Genomic DNA, 15817 nt, shown 5'->3' with positions numbered 1-15817 from the left:
CTATCACACAATGCGACGTCCCAGGGACCAATAATCATAGTTCAGCACGCTCGAGAGCAGTGGCAGGCGCGCTACCGCCGCGTGTGGTCCTTACCGCTGACGACCGGGCGAGAGCTAGACAGGCGACGGCCCATCGGAGCGGCAGCGCCATGGTGAGGGCCTGAGCAGCGAGCCGGGGCCAGCCGCGGACGCCGTCTGCAGCCCCGCCGACCACGGCGCGCCTTTTCTCGGCGGGCGGCGACCCTGGGTGAGGCCCCGGCGCGCCGCGCGAGGTCACGTGCCGCCGGCGCCGACACGTGACGCGTGACACGTGACCGGCCGAGCGGTGTCAACAGGGCGGGACCAGGGGCGCGTGCCGCCGGGTTTTGCTCGCCACGGAGGCCGTGTGGGGGCGGCACAGCCGCCGAACGCCAACTGCTCGAGCGCGACAAAGCAAACACACGTTTCCGGACCGACGCAAATGCGCTGTGGTCGTGGGAACTGCCGCGTACCGCACACCACAGGCAAGCACCGATTGAAGCCTTTCAACATGGCTTTCCTTGGCGTGGTCCCACTAATCGGATCGGACACCTCGACATGTCCGTCCCTCAGACGCACGAATACCTGATATGATTGAGAGTTGCCCGAATGACACGAATGATTGAGAGTTGGAGATGCTTTTTGGAAATGATCTTATTCTGGCAATAGTGTATCGAGACTGCCTTCCTTGTATGTGATGAATGCGTTCATCCGACGCCAAATTATTCGCATGCGTGCAGCATTTTGCCTCTGCCGCGGAATATCAGCGCATCCCAATCAGAAACCGATGGATGCTGCTGTGCACAATGCTGTCCATACCACTGCACCGTGTGATTTGATCATTTTTCAAACGGTTTGGACAGCTATCTTGCGGGTTTTACAGTCCCAGGCGCTAATGTAACAAGTGTGCTCTTTGGGCTGACCGTAGTGTAACATACAGATGGGTTGTGCGGGCGCATGCTCAGCACCCACACACAGTCATGTAAGGACAGTCAGCAAATGCTGCACGATGCCAGCAAATTGTACTCTCGCGACCCACGTGAGTTGGACCGAACAAAACAAGCCCGGTACTCGCCAGCCCCACGCAGTCGCCTTGCACCGAACGGCTCACACGCGGCACGCGGCAGTACCGAGGCATCTGCAGTCGAGGCCAAGCCGCTCGCGACTAGGGCCGATCGGCGCTGTCAGCCCCAGCCCGCGGCGGGTTCCGTTCGACGCGCAGACTCAGTCAGGGTGCGAGCCGCTGCCCGGACAGAACCTCGGAAGAGACAGCGGGTCAGGAGACGGGCCGCTATCCAGTCAGTCTCGGAAGACGACAGTGGGTCAGGGGACCAGCCGCCATCCAGTCAGAGCCTCGGAGGAGACAGTGGGTCAGGGGACGAGCCGCTGCCGGGTCAGAGCCTCGGAGGAGACAGTGGGTCAGGGGACGAGCCGCTGCCTGGTCACAGCCTCGGAGGAGACAGTGGGTCAGGGGACGAGCCACTGCCGGGTCAGAGCCTCGGAGGAGACAGTGGGCCAGGGGAGGAGTCGCTGCCTGGTCAGAGTCTCGGAGGACGACAGCGGGTCAGGGGACGAGCTGCTATCCAGTTAGAGTCTCGGAGGACGACAGCGGGTCAGGGGACGAGCCGCTATCCAGTCAGAGTCTCGGAGGAGACAGTGGGTCAGAGGACGAGCCGCTGCCGGGTCAGAGCCTCGGAGGACGACAGCGGGTCAGGGGACGAGCCGCCATCTAGTCAGAGTCTCGCAGGACGACAGCGGGTCGGGGGACGAGCCGCTATCCAGTCAGAGTACCTTGGAGGACGACAGTGGGTCAGGGGACGAGCCGCTGCCTGGTCAGAGCCTAGGAGAGCGATCGCGGTGGTCGGTATAGCCCGCTGCAAATGGAGGTGACTGGTACCACTGCTGTAGCTCAACAAGCCACAACAGGTGGGAAACAACGCAGGTCACATCAATGGTCAAGAAGTACGGACAAGAAACATCAGATAATGACTAACGAAGGGAGAATCAAGACTCAAACGAAACGAACGCAAGACAAGATGCGGGAAGTGTTGCCTGTACTGAAGCATCCGGCGGACGGAAGGCCGGAGTATAAATGAGACCAAAAAAAAAAAAAAATGAAAGCAGTTGAGTCAGTGTGTGCACATCTCCAAGCTATTTCATGCGGAACTTCCCAAGGTCATGTCAGTGTGACGAGCCCCGCCACCCGGCATCTGTACTCACTCAGTGCGCTGCAGAAGCGCCGATATTACGGATACCTGCCACCGCAATTTTGCGCGTCGATGCGGCGGCCCCGTGTACCCCGGCGGGCCCGGAAGCCGGTCCGGTGCGAGCCGGCCCTGCCGTGCCAGAGGCCCCGATTACCGCCGTCAGCGGCCCGCCCCGGGCGGGAGGCTCTCCACGCTCCGCCGAGCCTGGGCCCGGCATAAATCAGGCGGCAGCGGGGCTGGCGTCAACACTTAAGCAACGTCTGCCGACGGCAGAGCTTGCCCTCGCGACGAGAGAGGATTCCGCGGCAACTCGCCCCAAGGTAATATTGACTGGACGCTGATCACCGAACGTATCGCTCACAATACAACCGCTTCTCTGCCACTGCACGCTTGAGACGCAACTGGCCTTCTGAACCGCCTTCTTCCGAGCCCCACCGAGAGACTTCAGGCTCGCCTTGTGCCCGCGGTTTGTGACGGCGGTTTGTGACCCGCAGTTTGTGGTGGCGGTTTGTGACCCGCGTCCGCCGCCGTATGACGCCTGCGTTTGACACGCCCGTCCGCGGCAGATGCTCTGGCTGTGGAGTGGCCTGCTGGCGGCCGTCCTGCTGCCGAGCAGGGCAGCGGCAGCCGGACATACCAACGGCAGCAACGGCGGCGGAGGCGGCGGAGGCGGTGCATCGCTCGACGACCGCCTGCTGCTGCTGTTCTCCGGCGGCGGCCCGCCGCCGGCCGCTGCCGGAGAGGACGGCGACCAGGCCCCGGCGACGGAGGACTCTGGCCAAGGCCCCGCCGTCGCGCAGGATCGGGACCCAGCCGGGCCGCACGCGGCAGACGGCAACCACAAGGACGCTGTGCACCACGGACATGACAGCGCCGGTGGGCCGCGCGCGTGTCCCGCCGCCGGGGGCCACACGAGCTCGCACGATCACTGGGACTCGGCGCATGGTTCCGGGTACGTGTACGGGCCCGCCTCAGGGCGCGGCTATGGCGGAGGTACGCGGTACGAAGCTCCGTGGTACCCTGGCGCCGGTCACGGGCGCACCCGGCCGACCGACGGCCACGCCCACCACAGAGGTCCCGGCCACATGATGGCGGGCGGCGGCGGTCCGTGGGCTCAGGAGTACGGTGGCTATCGTCCAGACCAGGGCATGTACACAAGAGACGATCCGATGACCGCAGCGTACATGGCTGGCTACGCTCGCGGATTGGAGGCAGCTGGGGGCTCCGGGATGCACGTCAACACGGGAAAATACGGACAGCCCAGCATCAATGACGTCAGACCCGGCATGACGTCATACAATCACGCCGGAAGTCACGCACATGGTCATGGCATGATGCGTGATCATGCCATGACCGGCGCTAATACGTGGAGCCATCGCCACGCGCCAGGCGGCCACGAGGCGGGCCATGTGATGGGTGCGGGCATGATGCCCTGGGGCGTCGCTCCGGCGGGAGGTTATGGGCTCCGCCAGGCGAAGTACGAAAGCAGCGCCCGCGGCGGCAGAACAGCCCGCGAGGACGACAGCCACGCAGCAGCTGACGCCGCCCCCATGCCGAGCGCTGCCAACAGCTCGGCCCGCGGCAGAGCAGCGCCGCCCGACGTCCAACTCGCGCCCTACGTCATCAAGGCGGCCGGCGACGGCTACGAGACGCGGTACTACCCGGCCTCGCGCTGGGTGTGCGTCGCCGGGCCGGGTAGCGCTGGCTCGTGCCTGGGCGCCGTGCCGCGCTGCCGGCGCCGCCTGGAGCGCTACGCAGCCGGGGAGAACAGCGAGAGGCGGCCGCTGCGGCCGGCGGCGCCGCTGCTGCTGCTGCTGCGGCGCGGCCCGCCGCCGGCCGCCGCGCTCTGCCGCTACCTGGCACCGGCCGATCAGGCGGCGCCGCCGCCGCCCCTCCAGACGAGCATATTCCTGCTGGACCAGCCCGACACGCGCATGCACGTGCGCCTCCTGCGGCGGGACGAGGCCGGCCTGGGCCCCGTCGGCTGGCGAGAGCGGGGCGCGCAGCTGGAGCGCGGGCTGCGCAGAGATGGCGCCGTGTTCGACGACTCCCGGCTGCTGGTGCTCTTCTACCCGCCGGCGGCTGACGCGCGCGAGGTGGCGTTCATTGCGGAGGAGGAGACCGGTGGGCGGAGCGGAACTAGCGCGTAGTCTGCTCGGCGCAGGCCACCAACTGACAGTGTAATCCGCTGAGAGGCGCGTACGTGTCCACCATGTGCACCGTCCTCGTAGCTAGGGACCTCGTTGGGTCCATCTTTCTCCAGATTTGCACCAATACAACAACGCAGTAAAGAACGACCGTCCTTGAGCACGGAAGCGGCGTTATCAGTCCCACCGTAACGCGCGTCACACCGGTTCGCATCCGCACTGCTCATCGCATCACACACCGTTCATCACATACGTTCATCACACCCGCAACCAGTCATGGCCTGAACCAAAACCATTCCACTGTCGACGTCGGAGAATCAGCCAACCTCGCCAGATCGGTCATCCTGTATCCTGGTCGGAGCCGAGAAAAGCCCACCTCATTTTGCACGTGCCATGGACGCATTGTCAGCGCACTTCCATGGCAACATTTAATCACGGCATCGTTCCATTGGTGTCCGAGGCCACCACAGGTAGTCGCCCTGGTGACATATCAGTCCGTCATCCGCGTGAACGGATAAGGCAAGTACCTTTGAGGGTGGTTCAGGCACACACACAACGTGCGAGAGGACGCACACGCGGGCACATAACATGAACCCACGTGAAGCGCACTCAACAGTCACAGAACGTTTCCAGTGATACATCAGAATCATGATTATGCTTTCCATTACTCGTGTGGACCCAGATTCACCAAGCATATCGATGTATTTGTCAGGCACCCAGTCACATCGATACGCATATATAATGCTGGTTTCCGCTGTCAATGTTGGAGCAGACATTTTGCCAGCAGTCTGTACTGGCTCCTAGGCGACCCACCACAGCTACTAAACGTAGCTGGGCGCCCCGAGATCCGACTAAAACAACCCTGCCGCAGCTGTTCCAAAACATATCACCCAGCAAGTAAAACAAGTACCAATAACCAAGTGTTAGTACATTCACATAATCAATATTGTACCTTGCGATTGCATGGCGTTAAGCTCCCATTCCAAAAATATATCACGCACATACCATGGCAAGGTCAACGGCCAATGCACGTCATGGCTATTTCCCTTGTATTGAACAAAATGGGGAAAAAAAATACTGAGTATTGAGAATGCACCACGGAGCAGATCACTGCAGCAGGGCTGTGCGCCACTGACACAGGGGTGTAGCCGTCTTGGCAGCTGCAAGTGGGCTCCAGGCCCCTCCCCTCCACAACTTTGGGAAGGAAGTGGATCAAAGCTGGGTGGAAACCCGTTGTTAGGTGAGCTCTAGAGGGCAGGTTTAGCCAGTTTTCGTGCTCTTCTCCCCTAAAAATAGCTATATTGAAAAACTACATTCCTGTGCTGACGGTGACCTCTTGAACACAGTGTGTCATCCTCATGTGCGGCGCAAAACACGTGAGGCTGGTCGTAGAACACCTGAAGTAAGCCAGCCTGGATCGGTTCCCCACAACCCATCCACTACAGCGACTGCTTCAGCTTGTGCATGAAGAACCAGTAGATGCAGAAGAGGAAGCCGGGTGGCGAGAGCACGTCGTCCTGGCTGACGTACTGACGGACCTGGTCTATGGTCATCTCCACCACCTCGATCACCTCGCCCTCCTCAGGGTTGCCGCCACCTGCGCACAGGGGCAGAAGCGCAGCTGTGATGCAGGCGCAGGGTCAACATGACGGAGCCCTCACCAAACGGATGAGCAGCGGCGTTGCATACCACACAGATATATATATATATATATATATATATATATATATATATATATATATGCAGTCTGTGTGTGAGTGAGACTCAGAAACTCCCCATCTTGTGAAGATGAACTCAGGTCAGAATACGAACTCCCTAATCAAATTTAGGTAGAAATTACTTACAACGAACCAGATTACGTCCCAATGTTAGTAACACGACTATATTTTGTCTGTCTATGCACTAGCCTGTTCCAGTTGATGCCAGTTTCGTAAACGGTGACGTTGTAGACTTCTCAGCCCATGACTGGCACACCCATGAGTGAGGTAGCACAGAGATCAGTTCAGGATGTGCACAGTACTTTCACCCACATCGCACATCTAGTTTCATGGTTCTACCTGCTGCGGTTGAGAAAATCTGTTCCACAATCTTACAAACGCTGGAATACGGGCGGACGACAGCCACCACATATTTGGTTTGTGCACTTATGCTGCGTGAGAGACCGCAAATATCCATCTGCACTGTTGCTAGTACGACTGTTCGTTGTCTCGTCGGTTAGTATGAGTATATTGCAGATCTGGGCCGGTTCCCGACACGCGGTCTTCAGCCTCCCCCTCCCGCGGTGGGAAGGTTTACGCTCCCTACGTTAATGATACGGGGAGGAGTGATGATGCTGGTGAAGCAACACTGCGTGAATAACGCCTTATCAAATACACCATAGTTAGCATCTACATCATTATTCATTGTCATATCTGTGAAAAGTACAAAAAGGTGACATACTCCCTTCAAATCGAAATTGTCACTTGTACAAAAACCGGAGTTGGAAAACATCTTTTCAATGTCATTGTGTTAGACCATTATGATGTAATGGCCTTTAATACACACTTCGCCAACAGTTTTAAATAAGCCATCCCGACCTCACCGGACCCTTCAAAAGCATGGATCACCTGCAGTCCCAAAGACGCACGTGTGAAAACGAGGCCTAGGGAACGTCCCGCCAAGCTACTTCATCGCATCACCGCATGCCCTATGGTCCTCCGAACTTCAATTTCTGACCCACGGGGTGTTTCAAATTCAGTGACAGGTATCCAAAACTTCTAACATTTTACACCAAAGTAAGATTCATTCTCAACAAAAAGAAAGTAACACCATCACACGAAAACACGCCACAACAAAAATGCTACGGAAGACGGTATTTTCGAGTCACATTCGAATTACATGCCAAGGTGGGTTACCGACGAGCACTGAGCTGGTATCTGACGAAGCAAAGTTGTCCGTCTGGAGATGCAGATCATACAATTTAATTTCAGACATAGCAGTGACTCCGGCTGCGACAGCAGCGCCCCCCCCCCCCCCGCGCGTGCTGGCGTGTTACCAGGGCCGGTGCGGTCCGTGTCGGTGACGGACACGTGAAACACGGTCATCAGGTCGCCGCTGGTGCCCTCGTTGCATCTGCAACAGGCCCGGTCTGTGTCGGCTCGGGCGGGGGCGGCGGCTCTCACCTGTCGCCGTGCGCTGCTCATCCGCCACGGCGGCGAAATACAACGACATCCTCGACCCGGTCAGGCCCACCGACCCCCTGAAACCGGCAGTGGCTGTCACGGCTGCCCGCCAGTGCGCCAGTGCTGACACACCGCAAACCACGCACGGACAAATCCCGGACAATTACACGGCCTGGTAAAAAGGCCAGCATTTGTTGACCATCGTCGGCCGTAGAAGCATTCACAGACGGGGGACCACCATGGAAGCTCGGCGCGTTTTCATCAGCGGCAGCGCACTCACACAAACGACTTGATGCGCTCGAACCGGTCCAGCGGCACGTCGTAGCCGCACTCCTCGAGCACCTCCTCGCGGGCGATCTCCAGCAGCGTCTTGCGCTTGTCGACACAGCCGGCACAGAGCTCCAGAGTGACGCCGCGGGAGCCGGGCTGGCCGGCGGCGTCTGCCGGCCGGCCCAGCTCCACCTGGGACGGGTCGGTGCAGGCCGAAGACGCCAGGCTGCCCAGGTACACCGCTGCCGGCCGCGGCGACGCCAGGTGTCACACGGCGAGGACGCACATCACGGAACACCAGGCGACAGATATGAGAGCAGTGGCTGGGGAAGCGGTCGAGTGCTGCCCGATACAGCTCAAAATTGTGGTAGCAGGGGAGGGGCGGAGGTCTGGAGCCAGACAGGCAGCCATTGCCTGCCAACCGTTGCCTGCCAGCCTGGTCCCGAGTGAGATCGACAGTGACTCCGAAGTTGACGAAAATTGTGCTGAGTCATTGCGCAGTCGACTTTTTTACAAACTTGCATGGGCTGGAGCCGAGATTCAGTCAGCTCTGCGGACCGGAAGCAGCAAGGAGTCTTGGACTCAAATTAAAATGCAACTGACAGTCCATGTTCTTATTCCAAGAACGTTTACATAAAGAGCAAACGCAGCCTTAGATATACTGTCACCTTAAAGGGACGTCATACAGATTTATCTTCAGCACATAGAACGGGTGTGGATCGAGCGGGTGCCTGGCTTCCGGTTGGCGACGGTAAGAAAGCGGCTGGAGCCGAATAGTCAACTTAATGCTGGACGTCTTGGCCCACACATCCCCAGTGACGGATCCTGGCCAGAAACTTCGACGATGAGCCAGCAATGCCTGCATATTTGACGCAGAACTGCTGTCCAAACCCAAGATACGCACCACACCAGGCGCAGTTACACAGAATGAGTATCGAACACGCCTCTTAGACTTCGACCATTAGGTGCAAATCTGTCTGAAGAGGAGAAGGGGAGGAGCGGAGATCTGAAGCCTCCATACATGAACATGCAATAGCATCCAGTGCTGCCGCTGTCTTTTCTGAGGATTCGCAGCCACGTTGGTTCCGCTTAGTTCAGGTCGGCTTCTTACTTAAGTACCAAACCTTAAATACCTGACGTTTCTACAAGAGATGATACTTTCGTTCACCATAGGCTCACGGCGATCACGTTCACGACGCTCCGTTGTTATGTGGCCATTGTCCCCGCCGATTTTTATCGCTGAGTTTCATCATTTCACAGACGACTTTGGTCTTCTGCATTTGCAAGTTATTTTTGGATAAGGCATTCCCCGTGTGCTTTTGCAGTACAAAATTGCCGGTGACATTTTTACCGGTGGTTTTAGCCACTTACGGTCATCTGCAAACGATACTGTGCTTGCTGTCTATGGGTACACAATATTTTGTCCCCCACGATGTTTTTGTTGCAACATTTTACTTACAAGCACTTACCATGCGACCATCTGCTAAAGAATATGCTAACCTGCACGGGGTTGTTAGCAGTCATTGCAACAATGGCGGAACAAGGAACAAACCTGGTCGAAATTGGCGAACAAAGACCAGCACATTTCTGCTGGTATTATGAATCAGAACAGCTACAGCATCATGAACCTTCATCAGGTCCCACGATTTTGCGACGCCATTCTGAAAGAAAAGGAATCAGTAATACGTTCAAGTGGTGAAAAACGGTGCAGATCTTGTGATGCTATAGGCTATATTTTTCTGTAACAACCAGCACTGATCACCCACTGCATCACGTCTGTACAGGAGGCACTGAGCCTTGCATGTGCCACAAAAAACAATGATCTGCATTCACATCCAGAGAACAACACTACATTTGACCCATAGCAGCAATATCATGAGTCAGATGCAGAGGCAATGTCATGATTCATGTTGGGAGCATGTGGGGACATGATACATGGTAGAGGGGTCTGCAATAACTGTTTGAGGCATCAACATTTACCACGATCACTGGCTTCTGTTTGAGACACATATGGGCAGTCATTGGAATTCCCCCAAAAAACCAGTCACTCACCAACTGTGTTGACCTTGTGAGATGATATCCAGTACTCATATTACAAGGATTTGATTCCAGACAGCTTCTTTTGAATAAGGCCTGATTGGGCTAATAAACCCACGCATAGCAAGCCATAGCAGGATCATTGATCCACCAGGGTTGTGGGAGCTCGGTTGTTTGCCATCATAGTTATTTAAGTTCCAAGGCAAGAGTTAAGATGACCTGTTTTACGGTGTAGGTGTACTTTCCTACCTAACGTTAGAAAAAATCATTGCACACCATTCGTCGTGTTTAAGGCGGCACAAATCGTAAATAATCTCAAAACAGGTAGAATCATGCTCCTACCTTCGAATTTCAATAACTTCGATGGCGGGCTCCGAGCGCCGCGCGCACCGCACCGCCTGGACTCCCCAGCGCCGTTTCTGCGTTGCCGTTGCGTAAATACAATATTTCTGCTTACCAAGAGCTCTACAAAATGTACGGGACCAAAGTAAACCATTCGTCGTGTTTAAGGCGGAGCATATCGTAAATAATTTCAAAACAGATAGAATCATGCTCCTACCCTCGAATTTCAATAAATACGATAGCGAGTTCCCGAGCGCCGCACGCACCACACCGCACCGCATCGACTCCCAAGCGCCGTTTTTGCGTTGTTGCGAAAGCACAATATTTCTGCTTATCAAGAACCATAAAACATGTACGGGACCAAGGTAACAATAATAAAGCAACCAAAATCTGGTCCAGAACATATCCTAAACTAGCCTAACCTAACCTAACCAAACCTAACCTAACCTAACCTAACCTAACCTAACCTAACCTAACCTAACCTAACCTAACCTAACCTAACCTAACCTAACCTAACCTAACCTAACCTAACCTAACCTAACCTAACCTAACCAACCTAACCTAACCTAACCTCCCCACCCTATATCCCCTTCAACCCAGCATCCCATAGCTAAGCTAAGCTAAGCTAGCCTGACCTGACCTGACCTGACCTGACCTGACCTATCCTAACCTAACCTAACCTATCCTATCCTATCCTAACCTAACCTAACCTAACCTAACCTAACCTAACCTAACCTAACCTAACCTAACCTAACCTAACCTAACCTAACCTAACCTAACCTAACCTAACCTGAGCTTAGATATAAGCTCATAGACCTTATGAGCTTAGATATAAGCTAATAGACCAGAACCTAAGCTTAGCTAAGCTAACCTAACCTAACTAACCTAACCTAACCTAACCTAACCTAACCTAACCTAACCTAACCTAACCTAACCTAACCTAACCTAACCTAACCTAACCTAACCTAACCTAACCTAACCTAACCTAACCTAACCTAACCTAACCTAACCTAACCTAACCTAACCTCACCTCACCTCACCTCACCTCACCTCACCTCACCTCACCTCACCTCACCTCACCTCACCTCACCTCACCTCACCTCACCTCACCTCACCTCACCTAACCTCCCCACCCTATATCCCCTTCAACCCAGCATCCCATTGGCATCCATGTTCCACGCCATATATAGGTGCCATATAGTGAGCTTTTATTTAGCTGTCATGTTCTCATTTTGCTTTACATTCCCCACCCAATCCCCCTGCAACCCATGGTCCCGTTGGCGTCGAGGATCAAATTTCATGGATTCTTGTCGCCTTGGCCCGGCACATTTTTATGGTTCTTGATGCTGCTTGATGCACAGTAATGTTGTGACCCGCGCAGTAATGGCGCCGGTGTCGCGGGTGCTGTGTGTGTGCGGCGCTCGGGAGCTCGCCATCGTAATTATAAAAAAATTGAAGGTAAGATTATGAATCTACCTGTTTTGTGCTTATTTATGATATGTCCTGCCTTAAACACGACGAATGGTTTACTTTGGTCCCATACATTTTGTAGAGTTCTTGGTAAGCAGAAATATTGTATTTACGCAACGGCAACGCAGAAACGGCGCTAGGGAGTCCAGGCGGTGCAGTGCGCGCGGCGCTCGGGGGCCCGCCATCAAAGTTATTGAAATTCAAAGGTAGGAGCATGATTCTACCTGTTTTGAGATTATTTACGATATGTCCTGCCTTAAACACGACGAATGGTGTACAATGATTTTTTCTAACGTTAGGTAGGAAAGTACACCCTGACCTGTTTTACAACTATTTACAATATGTTCTGCCTTAGAAACAATGACTGATGCACGATGCTCTTTTTTAACATTAGGTATCAATGTATACCATAACCATCTACTTTAAGTCGGAGGAGGGGCTGGAACCCAAGTTGGGAGGGGGGGGGGGGCAAAAGCCATCAAACTGCATAAAAAATTCCTGCTGTGATTATTGGGGACAAGGCCCCGAGCTGGGTCCCCAATATCGAACTGCATAGAAACCACACCCCTGCTGTAATTATTGGGGACCGGGCCCCGAGCCGGATCGCTCACAAGGTAACTCATGATGTGATTGGTAATGTACGCGACCTGCATATCAAAAGCATACCTGTTTGTAATGCATGCGTAGTGGTTTGACGTAGTGTGACTCTCCGAGAGGCTCAGTTGACACATCCGTGATATTATCCATGTTGTACAGTCGAACAAATGCCGGCCGGCCCCCGACTCTAGCCCAATCCCCAACAGTGTCGACCCACGGAGCTCCGCGCACCAAATGCATTGGATAAATAATGGACGAAAACGTAGCACCCACGCCACTAATGTATTCTAGCTGTTTTCTTTTCTTTTCGAGCGCCCCACTCTCGTCAGGTCTCAATTTTGCGCTTCTCGTTCGAGACAGACATCGCATGACATGGGCCCGCTGGACTCGGCAAGCATCTAAGAAATAGACGTTCGTAAGAGATACGCAGGCAGATAGAGAGTGACTTACGCAACATCACCTGCCTATCTGGGGCAAATGCAAGGGGTGCTGGGGACGTAGCGGGGTGCCGTCCCTAAAACCGAATACATTAAAATTCGCATTACATTTGGATTTCGTGTGACCGCGTCAGATCTCAAAATATGACTTCAAACAAGCTTTGTTCTAAGTAAAACCCCTACAGGATGCACCCTGACTTCCACCATTCATCCTCATTGTCTACGCGAGAAAAACAGACCCATGTTCAATGCCAACCAAAACAAACTAAAAGCGAGTTTGCTCGAGGCATCTTGACAGCCACGTAACGCAGCATCGCCACCACTTACCAACGTATATTGTTCACAATGACGTCGCGCATCACCTGGATAAATCCACTCATAGCACAGGGAACGCAAGCAATGGAATAGTTCAGGACGCTACTTGTATCTAGCTACGGTCAATGTAAGGCCGGTGAATGCATGGCTACATGCTTTACTTATGCTGTCCACACGAGCACCTCACCAAGATGAGGAGTGCTCACCAGGCAGCCGAGAGGCTTCTAGCCGACAGCGACGACACAGCTGGGCCAGGCACGACCACGCAACGCACTCACTGGCGTGTTCCCGAGACTTAGGCGCCAACCCAACCTGTGCATCGCTTCATCCAGTGACAGCAGAAAAAACGACGCCGCAGTACACGGCCATTAGGTCAATGAGTCAAACTGGTATTGACCTGGCATCATCTCCGCCAGGCAGGACAGGACTAGCGATTACACAAGCACCACAACCACCAACATCAGACAAGGGGAAGTACGATGCAACACGATCGGTGCGCGATCCTCCACTTCTCACAAATCACATGGGATTGTAACGCCCGGTGGTCACATGGGATTGTAACGCCCGGTGGTCACATGGGATTGTAACGCCCGGTGGTCACATACACTGCTGGGCAGCTGCGACCATGTGCACACCCTGCGAACTAATGCAAGAGCACTGCATGCTGAATTCGGAATGCCCCTCCCCATAAAACCTCATCCATCCAAAGCTGCACGCATCTCCAAATGTAACGATTCGTTAGCAAGGTGTTACGTCTTAACAACCATTGACGTCTACGCCAACCGGCTCAAGTGGCGTTTACCAACGCTGGTGCGCGAACATAGCATCCAATCAACTCAGCACGAGGACTATCGGTCCCGTGCCCGAAGGCACTACCATTCTGTCACTGGTTAGCTGACTGGCCGTCACTCGTCTCCCTGTAGGAAATAGCTGTCCGTAACTCCACTGGTCAGCTGGATACCTGCCACTGGTCAGACAGCTGGTCGTCACTGGTTAGTTGTCCGCCATCCCTATTCAGCTGGCTGGTCGTCACTGGTCAGTTGGCTAACCGTTACTGGTCAGCTAACTGGCCGTCACTTATACCCCACCCACCCTGGCTAACCCTCAATGGTCAGCTGGCTGTCACTGGTCGTCTAGCTGGTTGTTAGTGGTCAGCTGGTTCGTCACTGGTCAGCCAGCTGGCCGTCACTTGTTCCCTGCCAGCGCTGGCTAACCGTCACTGGTCAGCTGGCCGGCCGTCACTTGGCACCTGACAGCGCTGGCCAAACATCACTCGTCCTCCTGCAGACGCTGGCTGACCGTCTCGTACCGAGCCTTTGTCAGTCGCAGCAGATCCTCGGTCAGCTCCTCCACTGTGGTGTAGCGCACACAGTCAGAGTTGAAAATATCTTGTACGTAGCCCGAAACCTGGTCCTTAAGATGGTGGCAGACGGCGCCAAACTGCTTGTCCGGTCCGAGCAGGCCCCACGCCAGCACAGGGATCATGTGCTCCGCCAGCGTGTAGAAGTGCGACTTGAAGCCGTTGGCGAACTTTAGCGACTGTCGCTTGGCTTTCATCACGGACCAGATTGCCGTGTTCAGCGCCGACTCCTTGAAGCTGCTAGTGAGCCAACGGTTTTGCATGACGGCGACGACCGTCGACGGCGGCGACTCGAGGTCGTCGAACGCGTCCAGGATGATGTAGTCGAGCACGATGTCGTAGAAGGTGAAGCACTTCACGTTGCGCGCCTGCAGCTCCAGCTTGACGGTGGGCCAGACGTCCGGCTGCGAGAGGTACTCCACGAGAGCATCGTACGCGGCCACGATGTCCTTGGGGTGTCGGTCGGCGCGCAGCAGGAGGTCGTGCAGCAGCTGCCGGCCGGCGTCCACCAGCCAGGCACGCGCCGCCGGCTCCAGCAGCAGGCACTGGTAGCCCAGCCGCACGCAGTGCAGCCGCGCCAGGAACTCGACATCCGAGCCGCAGCCGACGCGAGCGGTGCGCAGCGTGCGGAACGGAATGCCGTCCGTCTCGTAGAGCTCGAGCGCCGACTGGTAGAGTGGTAGCTGGCTGGCGGCGTCGCTCAGCTCGGCCAGCTCGTCGAAGTCGGAGAGGTCGGCCACCTCACCCTCGGCCGAGTGGAACGAGTCCACGGAGCAGTCGCTGAAGGCGTTGCGCGCGCGGCCGCGACTCGACGGCGCCGTCGGCACCGGCGTGGCCGACGACGAGCGGTACAGCGCCGACTCGTAGAAGAGGAACATCTGTTCGCACTCGGCCTGCAGCCGGCAGGCGGCGTCGAGCAGCCGCTGCAGTTGCTGGCAGAACTCGGCCTCCTCCCGGCTGGGCACGGCCGCGCCGCCCGTCACGTCCGCCCGGTACGCGGCCAGCGCGTCCTCCCAGTAACCGGTGGCCGTCTCCAGTGCCTCCATGCCCATCATGCCGAGCTGCTGCGGCAGCATCTGACCGGTCTGGTTCTCCGGCACCACCGTCATCAGCGACGACACACTGGCCGTGCTGAGCGCAGACGACGGCAGCCGCCGACGACGCAGCGTGCCTCCCGGGCTGGCCGCATCGCCGGCGCCGTCGCCGGCCGCCGAGGCGCGCACAGAGGCCGGCCGCGGCTGAGCACGCATGTAGCGCAGCGAGCTGGCAGCCGTCAGCACGCCAGGTGGCGCGCGGCGTCGGCGCAGCAGTCGGCCAGCCAGGCCCAGCAGCAGTGCCCCGCCGCCAACTGCCAGCAGCGACATCTTGTGGGAGCGGGAGAACACTAACACACTCTCCCAGGAAGGCAGGTGGACTCGGACAGGTGATGTCACAGACATCACAGCTTATTTTTGGC

General features: G+C 56.1%; 2 protein-coding genes across 3 annotated transcripts; both read right to left on the bottom strand.

Annotated features, from left to right (window-relative positions):
* Positions 1-4620: 4620 nt before the first annotated feature.
* LOC119105474 (uridine diphosphate glucose pyrophosphatase NUDT14) lies at positions 4621-12469 on the bottom strand. 2 transcript variants are annotated; one of them, XM_037228943.1, is made up of 5 exons: positions 12319-12469; positions 9356-9464; positions 7814-8045; positions 7534-7610; positions 4621-5969 (listed from the first exon to the last, which is right to left on the bottom strand). In XM_037228943.1, exons 1-5 carry the CDS (start codon positions 12397-12399, stop codon positions 5812-5814), a joined length of 657 nt encoding a protein of 218 aa, XP_037084838.1. In that variant the 5' UTR covers positions 12400-12469; the 3' UTR covers positions 4621-5811. The 2 variants fall into 2 exon arrangements, with proteins under 2 accessions (XP_037084838.1, XP_037084846.1); XM_037228951.1 differs by lacking the exon at positions 7534-7610 and adding an exon at positions 7407-7483.
* Positions 12470-13009: 540 nt separating this feature from the next.
* Miga (mitoguardin) lies at positions 13010-15611 on the bottom strand. The gene is made up of 2 exons (XM_037231139.1): positions 15595-15611; positions 13010-15540 (listed from the first exon to the last, which is right to left on the bottom strand). The coding sequence occupies exons 1-2, from the start codon at positions 15609-15611 to the stop codon at positions 14271-14273; spliced, it is 1287 nt and encodes a 428-aa protein (XP_037087034.1). The 3' UTR covers positions 13010-14270.
* Between the last annotated feature and the right edge of the window lie 206 nt (positions 15612-15817).

The sequence above is a fragment of the Pollicipes pollicipes genome, unplaced genomic scaffold (genome assembly GCF_011947565.3).
Source record: "Pollicipes pollicipes isolate AB1234 unplaced genomic scaffold, Ppol_2.1 Scaffold_2555;HRSCAF=2994_pilon_pilon_pilon, whole genome shotgun sequence".
Classification (NCBI taxonomy): Eukaryota; Metazoa; Arthropoda; class Thecostraca; order Pollicipedomorpha; family Pollicipedidae; genus Pollicipes; species Pollicipes pollicipes.
This window is presented reverse-complemented; position numbering and strand designations above follow the sequence as displayed.

Bases quoted from the DNA above. Each gene is read 5' to 3' on its own strand.
- LOC119105474 (XM_037228943.1), bottom strand. From the start codon at position 12,399: ATGGATAATATCACGGATGTGTCAACTGAGCCTCTCGGAGAGTCACAC. The intron at 8,046-9,355 runs GTTTGTTCCTTG...CGCGGCCGGCAG, and splicing joins TGTTCGCCAATTTCGACCAG to CGGTGTACCTGGGCAGCCTG. The intron at 7,611-7,813 runs GTGAGTGCGCTG...TGCCGGTTTCAG, and splicing joins GAGCGCATCAAGTCGTTTGT to GGGGTCGGTGGGCCTGACCG.